At 36.7% G+C, this 16,674-nt stretch overlaps 1 protein-coding gene across 1 annotated transcript in view; it reads right to left on the bottom strand.

Annotated features, from left to right (window-relative positions):
- The window catches only part of TET2 (tet methylcytosine dioxygenase 2), a 134,736-nt gene that overhangs the window by 29,709 nt on the left and 88,353 nt on the right, over nt 1–16,674 (bottom strand). The window contains 4 exon segments of the mRNA XM_049630952.1: nt 9,697–9,905; nt 10,543–10,636; nt 12,035–12,125; nt 13,770–16,674. The exon segment at nt 13,770–16,674 is cut by the window's right edge and continues 11 nt beyond it. Coding sequence (XP_049486909.1) covers nt 9,697–9,905; nt 10,543–10,636; nt 12,035–12,125; nt 13,770–16,674 — 3,299 coding nt within the window.

Below are 16,674 nucleotides of genomic sequence, written 5' to 3'. Positions count from 1 at the left end.
TGTTAAAGGCATCAATCCAATAAGAGGATGTAACAGTTATAAATATCTATGCACCCAACATAAGAGCACCAAAATATGAAAAGCAAATATTAAACAGACATAAAGGGAGAAACGGACAGTAATACAACACTAGTAATACCCCACTTACATAAATGGATAGATCCTCCAGACAGAATATCAACAAGGAAACATGGCTTTGAATGATACATTAGATCAGATGAACCTAACAGATATATACAGAACATTCCATCTAAAAACAGCAGAATAAACATTTTTTTCAAGTGTACATGGAACATTTTCCAGGATAAATCACATTAGGCCAGAAAACAAATATAAATAAATTTAAGATGATTAAAATCATATTAAGCATCTTTTGACAACAATGATATGAAACAGGAAATCAATTGCAAGAAAAAAACTGGAAAAAAAACACAAACCTCACAAACATGTGGAAGCTAAACAACATGCTACTAAACAACTAATGCGTTAACAAGAAACTCAAAGAGGAAATAAAAAAATACGTGGAGATAAATGAAAATTAAAACACAACAGTCCAACATCTTTGGGACACAGACAAACCAGTTCATAGAGTGAAGTTTATAATATTACAAGCCTACCTCAGGAAATAAAAAGTTCAAACAATCTAACCTTACGCCTAAAGGAATTAGAAAAAGAAAAAAAATCCCAAAGCTAGTATAAGGAAGAAATAATGAAGATTAGAGCTGAAATGAATGAAATAGAGACTAAAAAATAAGATCAGTGAAACAACTGATTCTTTGAAAAGATAAACAAAATTGACAAATCATTAGCTAGACTCATCAACAAAAGGAGGACTCAAAAACAGAAATGAAGGAGGAGAAATAACTGACATCACAGAAATACAAAAAATTATGAGAGTATTATAAAAATTATATGCTAATGAATTAGAAAACCTAGAAGAAATGGATAAATTCCTAGTAACATATAATCTTCCACAACCAACTCAGGAAGAAATGGAACAAATTTCTGACAAATCTGAATAGTGACAAATCTGAATCAGTAATAAAACTCCCAACAAAAATCTAGGACCAGGTGGCTTCATAGGTGAATTCCAGCAAATATTTAAAGAGTTAATACTTATTCTTCTCAAACTATTCCAAAAAATAAGAGGCAGGAAAGCTTCCAAATTCATTCTATGAGGCCTACATTATCCTAATATTAAAAACAAAGACACCATAATAAAAGAAAACCTAATGAACACAGATGCAAAACTTCTCAACAAAATATTAGCAAACCGAATTCAACAATATATTAAAAGGTTTATTCAGCATGATCAAGGGGGATTTATTCCAGGGATGTAAGGGTGGTTCAATATTCACAAATCAATCAATGTGATACATCACATTAACAAGAAGGATAAAAACCATATGATCTCTCAATACATGCTGAAAAAGAATTTGACAAATACAACATCTATGCAAGATAAAAACTCAAGTGAGTTTAATGGGAATACACCTCAACATAATAAAGGCCATATATAACAAATCCACAGCTAACATTATACTCAATGGGGGAAAACTGGGAGTTTTCCCTCTCAGATCAGGAACAAGACAAAGAAGTCCACTCTCACCTCTTTTATTCAACATAGTACTGGATATCCTAGCTGCAGCAATCAGACAAGGAAAAATAGAAAAAAAAAAAAACATCCAAATTGTAAGGAAGAAGTGAAATGATCACTTTTTCCAGGTAACATGATACTATACAGAGAAAACCCAAAAGAATCTACCAAAAAACAAACAAATAATAAGGTTATAGGATATAAAATTAATATACAGAAATGTGTTGTGTTTGTATACATTAATAACAAAGTAGCAGAAAGAGAAATTAAGAAAAAACAGTCCCATTTACAATTGTCCCAACAAGAATAAAACACCTAGGAATATATTTAACCAAAGAGGTGAAAGACTTATACTTTGAAAATTATAAGACATTAATGAAAAAAATTGACCACAATACAAAGAAATGGAAAGATACACCATGCTCATGAATTGGAAGAATTAATATTGTTAAAATGTCCATACTACCCAAAACAATGTTTAGATTCAAAGCAATCCCTACAAAAATACCAATAGAATTTTTCACATAAGTAGAACATATAATCCTAAAATTTTTATAGAACCACAAAAGACCTCACATAGCCAGAGCAACCTTGACAAGAAAGCTGGAGGTATCATAATCCCAGACTTAAGATATGCTACAGAGCTATAGTAATCAAAACAATATGGTAATGGCACAAAAAATAGCCACAGAGATCAATGGAACAGGACAGAGAACCCAGAAATAAAACCAACCGTACACAGTCAATTAATCTATAAAAAGGAGGCAAGAATATACAGTGGGAGAAGACAGCCTTTTCAAAAAATGGTATAGGGAAAAATGGACATCAACAGGCAAAATAATGAACTGGATGGCTTTCTTACAGTATACACAAAAATAATCTCAAAATGGATGAGGACCTACATGTGAAACCTGAAAACTCCTAGAAGAAAAAGTAAGCAACAATCTATTGGACGTCAGCCTTAGCAACATTTTTCTAGATATGTTTCCTCAGGCAAAGGAAATAAAAGCAAAAATAAACTATTGGGAATACATCAAAGTAAAAAGGTTTTGCACAGCAAAGGACACCATCAATAAAACAAAAAGGTTAACCTACTGAATGGGAGAAGATATTTGCAAATGACATATCCAATAAGGGGTTAATATCCAAAATATATAAATAACTTCTATAGCTCAACACCTAAATAAATAAATAAATAAATAAATAACTGGGTAAAGGACCTAAATAGATATTTTTCCAAAGAAGACATACAGATGGCCAACAGATACCTGAAAGGATGCTCAATATCACCAGGCATCAAGGAATGCAAATCGGAACCACAATGAGATATCACCTCATACCAGTCAGAATGGTTAGCATCAACAAGACAAACAAATGTTGGTGAAGATGTGTACAAGAAAAGAGAGTGCTCCTGCACTGTTGGTGGGAACATAAGTTGGTGCTACCACTATGGAAAATAGTTTGAAGGTTTGTCAAAAAATTAAGGGCACCTGGGTGGCTCAGTTGGTTAAACGTCTGACTTTGGCTCAGGTTATGATCTTGCATTTCATGAATTGGAGCCCGGCATCGGGCTCTGTGCTGACAGCTCAGAGCCTGGAGCCTGCTTCGGATTCTGTGTCTCCCTCTCTCTCTGCCCCTCCGCTAATCGCACTCTCTTTCTCTTTCTCTCTCTCTCTCTCTCAAAAAAAAAAAAAAGAATAAAACATTAAAAAAATTTAAATAAAAAAATAAAACTAGAAACACCATATGACTAGCAATCCAAGAATGAAATCAAAATAACTACATTTAAATACCATCAAAAAGAATACTTAGAGGGGTGCCTAGGTGGCTCAGTCGGTTAGGCATCCGACTTCGGCTCAGGTCATGATCTCGCGGTCCATGAGTTCGAGCCCCGCATCAGGCTCTGTGCTGACAGCTCAGAGACTGGAGCCTGTTTCAGATTCTATGTCTCCCTCTCTCTCTGACCCTCCCCCGTTCATGCTGTCTCTCCCTGTCTCAAAAATAAGTAAATATTTTTAAAAAATTAAAAAAAAAGAATACTTAGAAATGTAACAAAAGTATGTAGGACTTATATACTGAAAACTATAAAACATCATTGAAAGAAATTAAATACCTAAGTAAATGTAAAGACATCCCTTTGTTAACCAATTGGAAGGCTTAATACTGTTAAGCTGTCAATACTCCTCATAGTGGTCTACTGATTGAACAGAACCCCTGTCAAATCCCATATGGGGAAATTGAAAAAGTGATCCTAAAATTATCAAGTACATGAAAAGAATCCAGAGTAGCCAAAAAAAAAAAAAAAAAAAAATCTTGTAAAACAGTTGGAGGACTTAACATAAATACAGAGAGAGTGGTTGCCAGAGGGGAGGTGGTAGGGGGAATGGATAAAACAGGTGAATTCCAATTTCAAAACTTACTACAAATTACAGTCATTAACACTGTATTGTATTGCCAAAAGGACTGAAATGTAGGTAGATTAATGGAATAGAAGAGTCCCAAAATATCCCATACATTTTTGCCAATTAATTTTCAACAAGAATGACAAGACCATTTAATGGAGAAAACAGTCTCCTCAACAAATGGTGCTGATCTATATGCAAAAGAATGGTATTGGACTCTTACATCATAAAATTAACTTAGCAGGGATCAACAAGCTAAATGTAAGAGCTAAAACTATAGTACTCTGTAAAGAAAACAGAGGTAAATCCCCAAGACCTTGGATTAGGCAATGGCTTCTTAGATATGACACTAAAAGTACAGGCAATTAAAAAATACATACATTTGATTTTATCAAATTTGAAAAATCCTGTGCTTCAAGGGTATTATCAAAAAAGTGAAGAGGCACCCTACAGAATAAAAGAAAATATCTGAAAGCCATATATTTGCTAGAGTTCTAGTATCTGGAATATATAGAGAACTCTTGCAACTCAAAAAATATGAACTCAACTTAAAAATGAGTGAAGAATCAAGTAGGCATGTTCCAAAGAAGACATATGAATAGCCAGTAGTACATAAAATAATGTCTAACATCATTAGTCATTTGGGAAAAGCAAATCAAAATGACAAGATACATTTCACACCCACCGGGAAGGCTATAATAAAAAAAGACATACAATAACTAGTTTTGATGAGGATGCGAAGACACTGGAACCTCGACATACTGCTGGCAGGAATGAAAAATGGTACAGCTCCTTTGGAAAACAGTTTGGCATTTCCTCACAGAGTTAAACATAGAGTAACCATATGACTAACAATGTCACTGCAAGAGAACTGAAAACCTATGTCCATACAAAAACTTGTACACAGATGTTCACAGAAGCATTATTCATAATAGCCCCAAAGTGGAAACAATACAAATGTCCATTAATTGATGAATGGATAAGGAAAATGTGAGATATGTATACACACACACACACACACACACACACACACACACGCACAATGGAATATTACTCATCTACTAAAAGGAATAAAACACTGATTAATGTTATGATATGGATGAACCTTTAAAACATTATGCTAAGTGAAAGAGGCCAGGCAGAAAGGCGAAATATTCTATACCATTAATACAAAATGCCCAGTACAGGCAAATCTATAGAGAAAGAAAGCTGATTAGCAGTTGCCATTTTAGGGAAGAGGAAAATGGGAACTGACTGCCTAATAGGTACAGGGTTTTCTTTTGGGAGTGAAGAAAACGTTGCACAACTTTGTGTATTATTACACAAATGAGTATATTGCTAATATTAGTGTATTACTAATATTATACAATATTAGTATATTACTAAACCACTGAGTTTTAAGCTTTAAAATAGTGAATTTTAGGGGAGCCTGGGTGGCTCAGTTAGCTAAGCATCTGACTTCAGCTCAGGTCATGATCTCTTACTTGTGAGTTCGAGACCTGCATTAGATTCTCTGCTGTCAGCATGGAGCCCATCTCGGTTCCTGTCTCCCTCTCTCTCTGCCCCTCCCCAGCTCGTGCTTTCTCTCTGTCTCAAAAATAAAACATAAAATACAATGGTGACTTTTATGGTATGTGAATTATATCTCAAAAAAATCTCTGCATAACAAGGTAGAGTGACTTCAAGATGATTTCCTACATGAAATGGCTACTAAAAGGCATTTTTATTTCTATATTATTAGAATATTATTAAAATTAGCATTTGTCAGCTTCATTTTAACATGACTCAGAATTTGGCTCATGGTTAAACAACAAATCAGTAAAGCAACTGTAATAAAAATATTCATCTATGTAACAGATTTTTAAAAACATTCTCAACCTTTGAGTTGCCATCTGGATTTCTACTGTAAAGGAAATATAAAACTTTAAACTAAAAATTAGATCAGATATTCAACCTTATGCAAGTTTACAAACTAGCAAAATAAATTCAAATGTAATACATAAATTTATACTTTGAAAAATAAAAAACTTGTGAATTTGCAAACTCAAACAAAAATAATGGAAACAAGCAACGATCCTCAATCAATACACTACACCATTAGGTGAAAGTTTTCTGGGAAAACTTTAGGATGGACGAATCAAGCTGACAACTCCTGAACTCACTGAACACTCTTAACATCACTAAGAATGGAACAAAGCAGACATTTAACCCTCCTGATGGATATGAAGAATTAAGATTATTTCATTACCACTTACAAAAGCATTTTTGCCAATATATACATACATATACACATACGTAACTTTTTTAAGTCTCTTAATATCAATGCACAAAAGACAGTTGGGATAGAGGGATAAGGTGAATGAAACAAATGTGCAATTACATACCCAGAATGTGGGAAATTTTACAGAGCAAATTATATAGTCTCTTTAACAAAAAAATTCACTAAAGAGAGGGGGAACTATTATAAATAAAAAGAGGCTTATGGAAACTATAATTTGTCTTCCAAACTGGGATACTTTTGAAAGTGATAGAAAGTTTTATTCATAAATATGCAAGACAATAGGCATGAACTGGTACCACTCAAAAGCCTCAATCAAATACAAGGTATGGGCTTTCTTGCTGGCAATATAGTTTTGCTTTTTATTATTATTTTTTGAAAAAGATCCAATTAGGAATCTAAATATGGTCTGAACATGACATGAAAAGATATTAAAGAATCACTGTCAATTTTGAGATGAATGAAAATGACAGTGTAACTAGGTTTTATAAAAAACATCCTTGTCTGTTAGAGATATACACTGTTAGAGATGGTATCTGTGTTTTGCTTTAAAACACTGTCGGGGTGGCAGTGGGGGTAGGAAGTGTAGGGGAAATATGTGAAATAGTATTGATAAAATGTTGATAAGTATTGAAGCTATGTAATGGGTCCGCAGGGATTCATTAGACTGCACTCCTCCGTTTATGCATGTTTGAAAATTTTTATAATATAAAGTTAGCTTAAAAAAAAAAAAAAAACACAACATTTAACATCACCCAGCATGGCAAAACACATTTCTGGCTTTGACTTTCTTATAATGACACTCCCACAACTCTTAACTTGCCAAAAACATATTGGTTAGGCTTAGTCATAAAATGGAAATCTCAAAGGGAAATCTTTAAAGGAGAAACAGCTGGTTAATCTCAAAGGAAATGTAAAAATCCATTTTTGACTTTCCCACTGAAAGATTACTCTGAGAGTTCTTTTCTGGACTCACAGTGGTTGGTTATGGTGCATGTAGGCATTGGGATTTGTAAGAACTCGGTGACGAGATTCATACAGCCTTGAATATTAAACTGAGTCAGCAGCCCCAATTTGAGATTATCCTCTGTTTTTGGCAAAGTCATAATTCTAACTTCTGCCAAATATAAAATGTATTTTATGGGGTATTAGAAACTTCAAAAGCTATATCTGAATGAAGTCTCTATTGCCATTGGTGTCTGTTTTAATTGTGTATGTTAAGTACATTGTTTTGTTTTTTGAGAATTATTCTAAACACTCTTAGCCCCAAGCTAAAATTTAGTCTAAATAATTACTCACCCTTATGATGGAATTCCAGACAAAGAGAAGCAAAAGTATGCAGACTGGCCTTTAAAATGTTTTAATCATTGAAACACATATTTCAATAGTTTTGTACTCGCCTCTTATTTAGACCACTTACACTGTAATTTTTCTTAGATCCTGGCCCAATCTTTTACTGTTCATGGATTTTAAATGCAAAATAATACAATTTAGGGAAGTTCTTGACAGAATTTCTTTCTATATGTCAGATTCCATGACAGGCAATGGCATTTATAGAAATTACAGAAAAGCCTTCAGGGGAAAAATACCAGATATATAATAACTGAAAATTAAATCAATTACAAAAAAATAAGAAATATAGTTTGCATGAAACTTCAAGAAATTTAAATTAAAACACTGCTATTTTCACAAGAAGTTCCTCAGTAGTTTAGAAGTTCAAGCCATCAAGTCTAAAAGGAAGTCTGCTTTAAAAAACAAGGCAGATAGTTAATTCCTGAGAAAAGTGCTATCAGGGACATCATCTCAAGGTGCCTTAACTTCATTTTCTTTGATTAAAAGCATTTAAATACATCTTTTAAAGAAGGAGCAAGGGAAATTAGGGTAAACTGAAAAGTATTTTACACATAAAGCTGTCCATCATAGGTTTATGAGTCATATGTTATGAACCAGATTTCCACTTTCCAACACATCAATTATAAAAGTGGATTTATGGCAGTGAGGAACACACACACATACATGAGATTTTTGGATCATAACTACCACAGGAAGCCACGTCCCCACCTTTGATATGTGAACAGTAACTTTCCTAGACATATTATTTATAATTGATTTGCATACCCCCCATGACCCAGAGAGAGAATCCATGTTAGTATTTACTAACCATGTTAGTAAAGCTATAGTAGTCAGAATAATAGTCAGCAAAGGAACAAATGAGGTTACAATGGGATGTTGCAATGAGTGGCATAGTATTTCTATAAATTCAGTAAACTATATTGCAGTTTGGTGAACGCAGAGGAACGGAGACTAAAGGAAGAAATGCAAAATTAAAAAGAATTTTAGAACTGGGGCGCGTGGGTGGCTCAGTTGGTTAAGTGTCAGACTCTTGATTTCGGCTCAGGTCATGACCTCAGGGTTGGTTGGAAGATTGCCCTGTGTAGGGCTCCGCGCTGAGTGTGGATCCTGCCTGGGATTCTCTCTCTCTCTCTCTCTCTCTCTCTCTCTCTCTCTCTCTGCCCCTCCCCTGCTAGTGCTTTTTCTCTCTCTCAAAATAAACAAATAAACATTTTTAAAAAGTTATTTTAGAGCCAGCTGTCAGTAAAATTACACTGTAGCATTTCAGTGTAGCACTGTGAATTCTCCCATACTCATTTTAAAAAAATGTTATATAGGAATAGCAGAGGAAGAATAAAAATGAAGCTTTCTCCAAGTGAAGATTTAAACTTCCTAAACTGGATAAGGTTGACAAACAAAGACATACTAGTCCTTGGATGCACTAAATATATTTAACTGCATACCCCTGGCTCTGTTCCAAATGTTTATATTCCTGGAAAATAATGCATAAATAGCCACTAATTTCTTGATTATTTAGTAGCAGTAAAAATGAAAGCAATTTTTATTGGTATTGTGAAAATGATAAACTTGATTGAACTGAAGTCTGAATCAGTCTGTTTCTACAGAAGTTCTATAAGCCTTATATTTTCACGTTTGCTACATTAAGGTCCTTGACCTGGGAATCCTAAAATTTCTCATCGAACTTACTTTCTGCTTCAGCTACTGCAACACAGAAATGGTGTCAATACTTACTAATGTGGTTGCCAGCCACACAAAGGGCTGTCACATGCACCAAGTGGACACACAGATACTTTCAAATTTATGGCACAACTGAGTTCATGTGGGTACGGACATTCAGACTTGCAGCAAGCTGCTCCTAACTAAATGTCTACGCTGTCTGAAGGTACAAAATAATTCATGGAATCGCCTCGGATTACCCGTGTTAGCAAATACGACTTCCTACTGCAGGACTGGGAAACAGGCATTTCGATCCCCATTTAGTAAATGTACAAATGCAGGTTCAACTCTCTTCCCACAAACCAATAATTAGGTTTTGCTTAGTGGAAAGAGAGGGAGGCATCACTTACTCTTCATTCAGGGCACACCGACGATTGGTGAGAGTGCCATATTTCCTCAGCGTTTCGGTGAGCTCTGAGTAGAGTTTGTCAGCCAGAGACAGTGGGATTCCTTCCCACACCAGGATGAGAATCACAATCACAGCCGCCTCACAGGTGTGGCCAGCTCGCTCCCGCACCAAACATAGTAGCTTCTCCTCGCTGCAGCTTCTGCGAACCACCTGTGTGGGTCACCATTCCACCCCAACACCCCCACCCCAACCAAAACAAAACAAGGGTCACTTGTGGCAGATGAGAGCATTGATTTATGTACGTATATTTTTGCATGTCTGGGTCACAATTAGGGCAATGTTTGCCAGCTCCTGCAACTTGCCTTTTGCTAGCCATCTATACGGTGGGGTCAGAATTAGGCGGGATGCAAAACCGTGCAATGTTTAGCAGACTGTGCCCAGTACAGTGGGGGGCAATGCCCCCTACATTAAAGCTAGAGCTACATGGAAGACATGGTCGTCTTTTTTCACAAAGTTCAAGGCTTTCAAAAATGACAACATAAAGATTAATGGAAGGTATTTAAAGGATTAAGGGTGACTTCTTCCTATCCCAGGAAGAATCATACTTTTTAGCAAATTGAATGGACCTCGTCTTCGCTATTACATTCTTTCAATTAAATACAGTTTGTACCTGGCTTAAAAACTAATCTGCCTTTTCTTTAAGAGATGACACAAAATAAATATAAGCAATGTTCATTTCAACCGGCATAAATGACTCTTTGATCTGGGTAACCCAATTCTCAGAGTTAGATTAATGAATCAAAATGCCCACGACTGAAGATCAAAGGCCTCATCAGGTCACACTTACCCATTTAGCAATAGGACATCCCTGAGAACTTTTGCCTTCTTTACCAGTATAGATGACTCTTTCAATCCTAATAGCTTTACCCTTCTGTCCAAACCTTAAAAGAAATCCACAGAAACACACACACATAAAATTAGCAAATGAAGCCGAGGCAACCAAAATACTGAACATTTGAGCATAATTTTATTCTATGACCACATCCTGAGAAATGAATGGTTTATTTTTAAAAAATAGGTCTAAGCCAAGCAAACTGGATAACAGACTTTAAGCTTTATACTTCTTCAGTATCAAAATATATGGATAATTGTAATGAACTATTTTGAAATTATATGTTGGGTGAAAATAATGGGAAAGCTTATTTTTAGACATAATTTCACAAAGCACAAAACTTTTTTAAGTTTGTTAAGTTCAGTCTTCTAAGACATATTACTATTTGGTTTTTGTCCTTTACTAAATTTAGCTAGTTTAAAACTTGGGGAATCACAATAGATTCTAGTTAGAACTGTTCCTCAAAGAATCTCTAACATTTTTAAAAAGATGGTTCACAAATCACTAGCATTCAGCAATTTTGAAAATATAGGATAGTTCTAGAAATAGATTATATTTTTCCTTAGGACCAAGGCACTACTTACTGCTTGCTAGTAACAAAAGGCACTTAGGGTATCTGCCAGGCTACTAGATGATTATTTAGTGAATTTCTACATACTAATTAGCAACGAATAATTTGTAAATTGGGCAAGAATGATACAAAACATGTCCTTGCTGCCCAGAACGTCTCCTAATATATTTTAATGATAACACTGCCTACCTCTTAAAGAAAGGCACCCTAGCACAGTAACAGCTCACTGCTGGGGATACCAATATGAAAGTTTCTCTTTGCATTGATTATCTCACTCATTAGAGTCTTCTACATGCAGGACTAACTGTGTAGATTCAGGTAAATACTTGCATACCTGTGATTAACAGTAAAAAAAAAAAAATGCAGCTATAAATAGAATCCTCTCTCTTTCTATTCAGCATCTCACACTTACCCTCTGCTCATACTAAGGGATAACGTCCCTAGAGGGAACTACTCATTTACAGCTCTAGGTGAATTTAACTCAACGGCTCCTTTCTTGTGTCACATTTCCCCGCTGTTTCTTCTGCGACCCTTTATCATCAAGTGGGAAAGCCAGAGTGGGGCCTGTCTTTGCAGCCGGTGCCAGCACCCTTGCGCCTGGCAGGCTGGCTGGCTGGTTCTTGTGCGTGCCTGGGTTTTCTGGCATCCATCTCCAAGTGGGCAGCCTGTGCCAGCTCGCAGACTATTAGTCCTGTCAAATATTGTGACTCTCTGGTGAATAGCACAGTGTGTAGTGCTGGCAACCCTGGAATAGCTAAGCCTACTAATAATTACTCAATTTACAATTGTTTACTGCTTTGTATGTGAAAGCTGAAAAAATTCTGACATATACAAAAGGATAAACGTTAATCTGCCCTGTGCCTTTGCGTTAATTACCTTTCTTCCATGATTTCTCTAATAGCTGCCACATTAGGACCTGCTCCTAGATGGGTATAAAAAGGACCTTCATCTTTTTCAATAATTTGCTCTGTTGAGATAATAGAAGATTATTATTTTAGACCTCAATTATACTAAATATAAAGGCTACATCCACAAAGCTTATCCCCCAACTGCACATTAAGGGCCCTAAATGTGACTGTAAACATTTTTTTCTTTAAAATGAATAAATTGATGGACTAATCTATTAGAAAATGTGCCAAATAATTAAGTATATGTACATGCTGGCTGTTGGATAAAAATATATTAAATTACATTTCAGATACGGAATAAGAAATTATTTATTTTAAACAAAATAAGTGGAACTAAACAAAACAGTGAGGGAATTAGGTTATATGTAATACCAACTAAAATTCAGTTTTTTGAATTGAAACAAAATTTTATAGCTAACTAGAAGCCTGCCTGATACTTGGATGTTAAAAGATTAAAAATAAAATTTCCTGTCTTCTCTCACCCCAGGATATTGCTCAGTTTTTATTGTCAAGTTACCTTTTTCTCCTCTTGTTTCCCCTCAACATTTAATAGCTGAGTTTTGAAAATAAGAATATTGAATCCAGACCCATATTTGTATGTACTTGAGAATAATTTGATGAGAGAAAATACTGGAGAGAGGGTCAGGTAAAAGGAAGAGGTTCTTGTAAACTACCAAAGATGGAAAGTAGGAGGAGAGGTTAGGATGATAGAAGAAACTGCAGATGATTAGAACTTACCTAATGTTATCTATGACTGCACCCCTGAGGCAACCTAATATTAACCACACAAAGGGGCAGTATGGATCCTCCCTCCATTCTTCTATAAAATGTGGGGTGTCCCGTTGTAAGAGGAATAAGAAAAGGCGGGCGGACCATTGGCCACATTAGTTTAACATTTGTTTTTTCAAATGTCTTCTATTGTGTCCAAGTTGAGGAACTGTAATAAAGTCTTCATATATACATATATTTATGCATCTATTGGCAAGATGGTTTCCCTATTCCAATGGACCTATTACATATCCTGAATTTTTTTTTTAAAGGTGTTTGTTTAAAAAAAAAAGAAAAGGAAAAAAACATATTTTCTATCAGAAGATAAAACTTTAAAGAGAAAATAGAATCAAAATGAATATAAATCGTACAATATTTCAAGGTTATCAAGGCAGAAAGGGCAACTTCATGAGTATTCAGAACGTCAGCATTACAATTTCCCCCAACTCACCAAGATTGAAGATAATAACTTCCCACTTATGTAGAAATTAATGTTGTGAAACCACTAATACATTCAACCTTGAATTAATACATATTAAAAAGCTCCTACATGAGTTTACATATTAGCAGTTATTTTCTCATTTTAATAGATGTTTTTACTGTCTAGGTGTCTCTCCAGGAGGTGATGTACAAAGAGTTAAACAGATTAATCTAAAACTGATACCTTTATATTTTAAAGGGTTTTATTAGAGGAAAAATGAGCATGCACATTGTTTTAAGTTTTTGGAAAAACAATGTAAGTGAAGTTCTCTCTTGCACAGCAGAAGCATCTGTAATTTAAAGACAAGAAATGTAAGCTTCAGACTTTTTATGAGCCTTTACAAATTGCTGCCAGACTCAAGATTTTTTAAAAAAGAAAGAAAATCCCATATCTGAAGATGAATTTGCTAATTCTGGATAAACACCATGTGTCTCAGTACTTTTCTAGCACTTACCTACACATCTGCATGATGGAAAATCATATTGAGTCTTGACAGGTGTATCCAATAAATTTTTTATAGGAGTATCTAGTAATTTGGAAGGTGACTCTAAAAAATTATTGAGAACAGAACCAGCTGTTCTTTTGGTTGGTGTCTTTTCTGCAGAAGGAGTTGCTTGTTGCTCTAAAGTTTGGGTGTGGCTATCAAGTTCTGCAGCAGTGGTTTGTCTAGTTAAAACTGTGACTGGCCCTGACATTTCAACTTTCACTTGTTTCTGTGATTTGAGAGTTAGAGCCTTATGGTCAAATAATGACTTGACCTGAAACTTCTTCAGATGTTGCTCCATGGTCTCAAGGATGCTCCTTTGCTGCACATTATCACAACTCGGGGGTGGAATCTCTTGCTTAGTTACCTTTTTCCACATTTTGTTTTCTGGTTGTGCTGCCATGGGGCGCATACAGGTATGGGGCTTGGATCCAGGTTCAACCTTAATGGGCCTGTGCATCTGATTATGGCAAGACTCAGTTTGGGGTTGTTGTGTTTGCTGCTGTTCTTGCTTTTGCAAGAGGTGCCACCGTAGAGCAGCATGCTTTTGAATGTCCTTCTGGGGAGGGGTCTGAAGGTGACTTCCTCCCTGGTCAGACACAGGGAAAGCATTTGCTTGGTTATGCATCAGGTACCTTTGCTGAGGGGGTTGTGCCACTTGATGACCAGACATGTCTTGGTTTCTACTTCTATATCCCTGTAGAACTGAAGCTTGTTGTGGCTTCTGCTCCTGTTCTTGAAAGCACCTGTGAAGAACATCTTGCTTTGGAGTCACATTATTTGGAAAATATTGCATGTGATGCAAATTTTGAGTCTTGTTTCCTGCAAAGAGGTCAGAATTGATAGTGTGTTCCTTATTTTCTGGAGCTAGGTGTGTATTGTTCGAACAAGAAATCTGTAGTTTGCTTGTATTTGATTTCAAGGTCTGACCATAGGGGGAATTTCTACTATTCATATTCTGCACTTGCTCCAATCCCATTTGACTATTATGAGTCTGGAACTCACTTGATTTCAAATACTGATTTTCACCACGGAAACATTCTTCCATTTTAATCTGGCTAAAGAATGATCCTTCTCTTTGCTGATCGTTGTTGCCTTGGGGGTGAGAAAAAGTCTGGGACATTTGTTCTTTATTCTTCATTTGTAATTTTTGCTGCTGCTGCTGGTTTTGAGCGATAAGTGAATTCTGGGATGGTTGCGGTTGTGCTGCCTGCTTGTGAGGCTTGTGTTGTAAAAGGTGCGAGTTTGAGAATGGCTCAGTCTCCGAAGCCTGCTGATTCAAGTGCTGTTTCAATGCTGGGGGCATGAGTTTCTCAGTTTGGGGATCTGGTCTTTGCTGAAAGTAAAACCTAGGGGTGCACAGTGACTGCACGTGAGCTTCGGATGAAGGGTCTGTCTTAGAGAAGTGCACCTGGAGTGAGGGTTTTTGGAACTGGAGCTGTTGGTCCACTGTACCTCGAAACTGCCCTTGATTCATCTCACCTTGGTACCTTTGTGGCCTCTGCTCTGGCTGCATTATTTTCTGGATGTATGCCTGCCCTGGGAGCCCCCCAGGCAGGTTGGAATTTCCAGTGTATTGTTTGGAGGTCATTTGAGTGGAGGGGTTGGACTGATACTGAAGAACTGACCGCAGTGATGTCTCATGACATTTTGGATGGGATTCTGCTTGATGAAAGTGAGGGGGCTTCAATTCAATCCACCCTGGTTTCAGATAGGGCTGTGCTGGGGACACAAGACCTCGTGTTTGTTCCTTGTCTCGACCCTTCGGAATATCTTGCTCTTTGTGTCCCATCAACTGCTGGCAGTGGTCCTGTGGATCCCCAGTGCTACCAAGAATTGGTGGGTTATGCTTGAGGCGTTCTGATATTTGTCTCGCTTTCTCAGAACATGAGGGAATAGTCACGGTCCCTGGAGTCCGCATGTCATTCTTGTTGACACAATTATTCTGAGGCCTTTCTGGTAGCATCAGAGAGTGGTTGGCTACACGTGTAGATTGATTAGGACTCGGGGATGACTGTGCCTCGGGCTGACCCTCTATTTTCACTTCCCTTAAAAGAGTTGTGTTACTTTGGTTGGGGTAGTGATGGTGTTCTTCCAAAACTCCATCATTCAGAGTGCTTTTTCCATCTGAAGGAAGCTGAGAAACCTGTGAAAGAGGAGGAGGGGGAGAAAGAAGCAATTGTGATGGTGGTGGTGTGGTAGGGGCAGAAAAGGAATCCTTAGTGAACACTGAGCTCTGCTTGAAGTAAGCACCATTCATTTCATTTTGCTTTAAATACCGTTCAGAGCTGCCACCAGGAGGCTGCAAATCGCTGCTGGAACCTGTACAGAATTCTTCACCAGATACTAGATTTGCGGTTCCTTGGATATTACTGTTTTCGTCACGAGACGGGCATATCTCAAAAACTGATTTTTGTGTTTCTGGTTTCTGAAAGGGACAGGTCCCTACCATTGCAGCTGTCTTACTGGCTTTGTCAGCATCACAGGCCTCAGTCACCACTGCAACTGGCTCTGGAGGCAGCTCAGAGTTCGAGGTCTGTGGGAGATTGATCTGCCCTGAGGTATGCGATGGGTGAGTGATCTCACAGGACAACTCATTAGTAGCCTGACTGTTAATGGCATGTATGTGAGATGTGGTTTTCTGCACCGCAACGGAAACACAATCTGGATAATATTGAGACAGTGTTTTTTCCAGGAGTTCACCATGTGTGTTTTCCATGGAAGAGGCAGAAACTGTAGCACCATTAGGCATTAGCACTGCCTTGTTTGTAAGAAGTAATATAATGTTCTTGTCATGGTAGTTAGCATTTTTCTCCTCCTGCTCTTTCAGAATCTGAAGCTCTGCTTTTTCAGACCTACTGCAGTTATGTGTTGA

The sequence above is a fragment of the Panthera uncia genome, chromosome B1 (assembly GCF_023721935.1).
Source record: "Panthera uncia isolate 11264 chromosome B1, Puncia_PCG_1.0, whole genome shotgun sequence".
Taxonomy (NCBI): domain Eukaryota; kingdom Metazoa; phylum Chordata; class Mammalia; order Carnivora; family Felidae; genus Panthera; species Panthera uncia.
This window is presented reverse-complemented; position numbering and strand designations above follow the sequence as displayed.